Below are 6,832 nucleotides of genomic sequence, written 5' to 3' on the forward strand. Positions count from 1 at the left end.
GGTGTCCTGGATCAGGGTGGGGGTCCCGCTTGGGTGCCTGGCCAGCCTGGATGAGGGGATGATGGCTGTTTGTAGCTGGTCACACCCCCTTCAGGGTGGGGGTCCCCACTGGGGTTCTTGGCTAGTCTGGGTGAGGGGCTGAGGGCTGTTTTCAGGCTGGTACTGAAGCTCCCAACTGCTCCTTTTTTCTTTTCTTTTTTCTTTTTTTTATTCTGGGCCAGCTTTAGCTCTGGCTCCAGCTCTGAGGCCTCAGCTGCTGAAAACAGTTATCTGGTTTGTTTGGGTTTACAATCGAAACTCTGTATTAACTCCAGCTCTGAGATCCCAGTGGGCTGAAAGCTGGTTTCTGGAGGTTTTTAGCCTCTATATTTGTTACAATGTTTCAGACTGCAAGCTTAGAGGCTGGCAAGGCAGGCGGGGAACATTGCAGTCCTCTGTCACTGAAGCAAGCAAGCCTCATGTTCAGTTTAAGGTGCCTGGCCGCCGGCCGCCATCTTGGCTGGCAGTTAATTTGCATATCACCCTGCTTAGCCAATGGGAAGGGTAGCGGTCGTACGCTAATTACCATGTTTCTCTTTTATTAGATAGGATACATTCTTCCATATTTATATATAACCCTTCAGTAATGTCTCATATATGTGTGAATATATGTATAATATCAAATTTTATTACACTGTAACAGGATTCCAAGTCCAGGACTTATCCTCAACATTAAATGTTTAAATTGTAATGAAAATTAGAAAATAATGTATCTGGAATCATCAAAATCAGTTGCAGTTTAAGTTATTTATTGGCAAAATATAATGTTCAAACCAGTGGGTAGTAATCGAAGTGAAAGTTGCTACCACATTGTTTCCTGAGCAGTGTTGTCGTAAGTTCCGATTGATTTGATGGAATAGATTTTCATTAGTGAATTGCTTGATTTGGTTCATGATTACTAAGGAGTACATTTTTGTGGATGAGCTTTATTACTATTAAAGCTTACACGGGATACTTTTGAATAGAGCATCCTAATTTTTGGAATTTCTTTTCTAAGCTATTTTGATGAGATCTATATCTTAGTTGAGCTTATGGCATGATAACAAGGACAAATATAGCTTTTAATACTGGTGTCTAAGTGACCATTTTGGTTGCCTTAAAATATTTTGAAGACCTTTTAATTCACTTACATTTTCTTAAAAAAAGTACTTGATTGTATTTTAAATTCATAAGACCTGAGTTTAATGGAGACTGCATTTTCTGTAAATAAAATTTAGAAATTATTATTTAGTTCTTTTTAAAAATATATATTTTTATTGATTTCAGAGAGGAAGGGAGAGAGAGAGAGAAATGACGATGATGAAAGAGTATCATTGATCCACTGCCTCCTGCATGCCCCACACTGGGGATGGAGCCTGCAACCCAGCATGTGCCCTGACTGTGAATTGAACCGTGGCCTCCTGGTTCATAGGTTGATGCTCAACCACTGAGCCATGCCGGCTGGGCTATTTAGCTCTCAATGACATCTTTTATATTAGCTTATATCATCATATGGATAATATCATAAAGATAATATATTTGGATTATTGTTCCTGTGTCTATTTTATCAATCCAAACACATAAGACTTTTTCTTTTCCCGTTAATCCTCAGTCAGTATTTTTCCTTTGACCTTTTTTAAGAGAGAGGGAAAGTGAGAGGGAAAGACAGAGAGAAACAGATGTCAGAGAAACACATCAATTGGTTGCCTCCTGCACACGGGCCCTGGCCAGGGAGGAGGCTGCAACCAAGGTATGTGTCCTTGACTGGAATCGAACCTGGGACCCTTTGGTCCGCAGGCCAGTGCTCTATACTCTGAGCCAAACCGGCTAGGGCCAAACAGGACCTTTATGCCATGTACTTGCTCACTCTTCAAGGAATAGAAGTCAACAAGATTTCTATTTAGTTAACTAGAAAAGTTAACTAGATGACCTTTTTGGTATTTATCCTTTTATTACAGTTAGAAATGAACGTCTGTGTAATGCCCCTGTTTTGGTGAATGTGTCATTTAAAAATGAAAAGGGAGCCCACTGTATGAGAGAACATATTTGCCAATGATACATCTGATAAGGTGTTAATTTCCATAATATATAAAGTACTCATACAACTCAATAAAAGGAAGACATCCCAATTGGAAAAATAGGCAGAAGACCTGAATAGATACTTCTCCAAAGAAGACATAAAAATGGCCAAGAGACATATGAAAAAATGCTCAAAGTCACTAATCATCAGAGGGATGTAAATTAACAGTGAGGTATCACCTCATACCTGTCTGAATGGCTACCATCAACAAACAGCAAGTGCTGGTGAGGATGTGGAGAAAAGGGAACCCTAGTACACTGCTGGTAGAAATGCAGACTAGTGCTGCCAATATGGAAAACTGTGGAGTTTCCTAAAAAATTAAAAATTGAACTGCCATTTGATCCAATGATCCCACTTCCAGGAATGTAACCTAAGAAGCCTGAAATACCAGTCAGAAAAATACATGCACCCCTATGTTCATGGCAGCATTATTTACAATAGCTAAGATCTGGAAACAGCCCTAGTGCCCATCAGTAGATGAGTGGATAAAAACGCCATGGCACATTTACACAGTGAAATACTGTGCAGCTATAAAAAAAGAAGGATCTCTGACCCTTTGAGACAATATGGAGGGACCTGGAAAGTATTATGCTAAATGAAATAAGCTAGTAAGAGAAAGACAAATACAACATGATCTCACTTATATGTGGAATCTAATGAACCAAATAAAATGGGGAACAAAATAGATCCAGAGACATGGAAGCATGCAACAGGCTTAAGATTCTCAGAGGGAAGGGGCAGGGTGCGAAGAGATTAACCAAGGAATTTATATGCATAACCCATGGACACAGACAATAAATAGTGTGGTGAAGGCCTGGGGAGGGGGTGGGAGTGGGGAGGAGGGAGTCAATGGGAGGAAAAAGGGAGACATATGTAATACTTTGAACAATAAAGATAATTGAAAAAAATTGAGTGCATTAAGGACTGTTATTTTTAAAAATCATATTTATAGAAAAGTGAAAATAATTTGCCAAAGACAATTTGTATCTTCAAATAAGTAGAAATCTAGAAACAATCTTGACGTGTGCTGTTAGCCTTTATGAAATACAATATCTATATATAAAAGCCTAAGTGACCATTCGACTGGTCCACCTTTTGACTGGTCGATCAGTCGCTATGACATGCACTGATCACCAGGGGGCAGATGCTCAATGCAGGATCTGCGCCCTGGTGGTCAGTATACTCCCACAGTGGGAGCACTGCTCAGCTGACCCAACGGGCGCAGACACAGAGCTCACGGCTGGCCACCACAACCCAGAGACCGCATTGGAGCAGCGGCAGCGGCAGCGGCAGTGGAAGGCACAGTGAGGCCATAGGAGTGGTAGGTGGGAGTGGCCGGCACAAGCGGCAGGCCACGCCGTGGGACCCCACCAGTGCACGAATCCGTGCACTGGGCCTCTAGTTACCTTATAGCAAGATAGAAATGTAAAATATTTATTAGAATTATATTTTAATTTTTTGTTGAATAACTATTTTATACATCATTTTATCCTATTTTTGATTAAAACAAAGGAAAAAGGATACATTATCTTTAATTTGTTTCCATAGAATGAAGAACCATGGAACCAAAGTTTCTTAAGGGTAGGGGGGATAGTTATTTAGTAAAATAATGGTAAAAGGGAGGTGTATTATTGAAACATCTCTCTGTATCTTCAACAAGAATTGGTGTTTGAAGTCATCACTGCTGTATCACATTAAAATGAATAGGTACCTGATTAATGTGTATTCAGTTAAAGGTAATAGGATGTATTAATGTGAGCTTGAAGATAAAGTTCTATTTAGTAGACCTTTTTTCCTTTTGTTAGAAACAGTTGGATTTTTTTAAAATGACACGTCCATTTTTAGGCAATTATTTTAAGTGTAACAGTTAATAAAAAATATCATGTTACTTTGTACAAGTATTTAAAATCAGCATTGTTATTTGTCCATGGCCTGGCATACTTTTATGTGTGTGTTGTTGATTTGTTGTAGGTGGCAAATGATTATTTTAAATGCTTATTGAATGCCGAATGGGAATTGTGTTGATGCTTTTTATTTCAAGCCTTGTATATTGTTAATCCACTGTAGTGGCTTCTAAACCAAAATTCAGTGAATGTTAATGACAATGACTAGTTAGGGAATGACAGATTTTGATCAACTAATTATCCTTGTACTAATATTAAAAATGATGGTGTTGTTTCAGTGAAATGGAATAGTGGGGTAACTGATATATGTGCATATTAAAACATAACTGCCATTATAGTGGAACTTTAAAAATGAAACCATCAAGCCTGTTTTTTGTGTTGTTTTGCGTGTGTTTCTAATAATGCCAGAAGTTTTAGTTGACATTGTGGTTAGCAGTTTCTGCATTTACTTTGGTGCATGCATATGTAGTTATCTGGTGAATTTATAACCCGTTCTCTGTAGTTCTGTATGTATTAATAATCTCAAATAAAATGAAATAATCTTCTTATTCTGATAGAGAAGAAAAAGCTGGATCACTTACCAGTAACTGGAGTTCTCCTATTGGGTAATCTCCACAGATCCACATTCTTTGAAGTTATTGTGAATGCCTCGAGGACCAAGGAACCGTTGAAATTTCCAATTTCAGGAAGGTAAGCAAGTGCACTGAAGCATGTCTCTAGCATCTTCCAAATCCCCTTCCCCCAACTTTCTTACATATACATCTGTACTGCATGCCCCCTCAGTTCCAGTGGCTGTCCATCAGGAAGAATCTCATGCTGGACAGAAGGGCAAGAGAGGTGGATCTGTGAGGGAAAAGACCCAATAGGATAACTCAAGTTACTGGTAAGTAAGCTAGTTTTTTCAAGCTTGAGATGTTTTTCTCACATTTCTTCTTTTTAGAAGGAGCTCATTTAATTACAAAGAAAGGAACTTGTTTGCCATAGCATCTTTTTGTAAGCTTGATATGGATTATAGAATTTATTGTATGGGTAATAAATACCTAGTTCTAAAATAGTGTATGAATAAATGTGACATTAATTTCAAAGTATATCATTTACATAATGTCTGTTTATAAAAATTATGTTTATTACCTCATGGTAAATAGTATAATAGTTCTAAAGCAATACAAGGAATCTCTGTGTTGAAATATTATGTTAATTCATTTGTTTGTAATATTGCTTTTATTGAAGTAAACACTAAACACTATAAAATTTATGCTTATGCCAAATTTGGCCAAATTCTTTTGACATAGTACTGAACAGCAAAAATAGTCTTATATAACTTGACTAGCACTTCTTACTGACATAGTTTAGATTGTACCTTTTAACTTCACTGAAGGTATATTGGGAAAATAATTCAGGGCATGCTGCAATTATATTTACCATTTTCATGTTCATTGTGGATGGACTGTTGATGCGAAGGGTGGTGCAATTGTTTCTGTGTGTGCTCTCTGGTTCCTCAGGTACAAGATAATTTATTGAGCTGGCATGTAAATGTTAGAAACGGACAGAGCTTTTCATTTCTCTGTCAGTCATCACCAGGTTATTTCTAAAAGGACACTTTTAGCACATAAAGTGCCTATAGTGGTGCTTGCTTGCTCTAGCTATTTTATAAAGTTATCATCATTTGCTAGGTACTTAAAGCCTCTCATAATCCAATCCCATTCTATTTATCCAGCCCTAATTTCTGCAATTTGGAACTTTTGTTTGGTTTTATCTGGACACTTGTCATATTTATATTTTGGTTTTTGCTTTTCCATTTTCTTGAAATGGCCTTCTTTCTTTCTTTTTTTTTTTTTAAATATTCTGGGCCAGCTTTAGCTCTGAGGCTTGGCTCCAGCTCTGAGGCCTCAGCTGCTGAAAGTAGGTATCTGGTTTGTTTGTGTTCTATAATTGAAACTCTGTATCAACTCCCTTCTTTCATTCTAGTTTTCTCTAAGGTTGAGGTCATAAATGGTTTTATGCTAGCACCTCTCTTTACTTCTGTTTCAGTGAGTAGAAACATGAGATTGCTCTGAGGATTGAATTCGTGGGATGTATTTAGGACAGTGCCTAGTAGTACATAGTAAACACTCTTCTTGTTAGCTATTTAATTATAGATTGATCTTAAACACTTCTGTGATTATAGGTATAATTCTTATTTGTATGATACAGTTTAGTTTTTAAATATTAGCTTCAGGTTATATTGTTGTTTCTTTAGAAATAAACCTCTTAAACTGACTTGTATGGTCTTTTTTTTAAGTCTTCACCCAAGGATATGCTCATTGATTTTAGAGAGAGAGGAAGGAGGAGAAAGAGAGAAAAAGAGACTGAGAGAGAGAGAGAGAGAGAGAGAGAGAGAGAGGGAGAGAGAGAGAGAGAAAAACACATTGTGGGAGAGAACATCCATTGGTTGTCTTTCCTATGTGCCCTGGCCAGGGATAGAACTCGAAACCTAGGTATGTAGCCTGCAACCTTTTGGTGTATAGGACAATGCTCCAACCAACTGAACCACACAGGCCAGGGCATCAAGGATAGGATTCTATTGTTCTTTACCTTATTTAGTCCCTAACATCAGTGACTGAGATTAAATTGTATCCACTGAAAAAAATTGTGGTTTTTGGAAGACAGTATGGAGTTTCCTCAAAAAGCTACAAATGGAACTCCCTTTTGACCCTGTGATTCCACTTCTAGGAATATATCCCAAGAAACCAGAAACACCAATCAGAAAGGATTTATGCACCCCTATGTTCATAGCAGCACAATTCACCATAGCTAAGATCTGGAAACAGCCTAAGTGCCCATCAGTACA

General features: G+C 37.9%; 1 protein-coding gene across 1 annotated transcript in view; it reads left to right on the forward strand.

Moving 5' to 3' along the window:
• LOC102772058 (YY1-associated factor 2) overlaps positions 1–6,832 on the forward strand; it is an 82,946-nt gene that overhangs the window by 14,653 nt on the left and 61,461 nt on the right. The window contains exon 2 of the mRNA XM_006755578.1: positions 4,560–4,692. Within this exon, the coding sequence (XP_006755641.1) occupies positions 4,560–4,692 (133 nt within the window). The remainder of the gene's footprint in view (positions 1–4,559; positions 4,693–6,832) is intronic.

Source organism: Myotis davidii, unplaced genomic scaffold (genome assembly GCF_000327345.1).
Source record: "Myotis davidii unplaced genomic scaffold, ASM32734v1 scaffold290, whole genome shotgun sequence".
Classification (NCBI taxonomy): Eukaryota; Metazoa; Chordata; class Mammalia; order Chiroptera; family Vespertilionidae; genus Myotis; species Myotis davidii.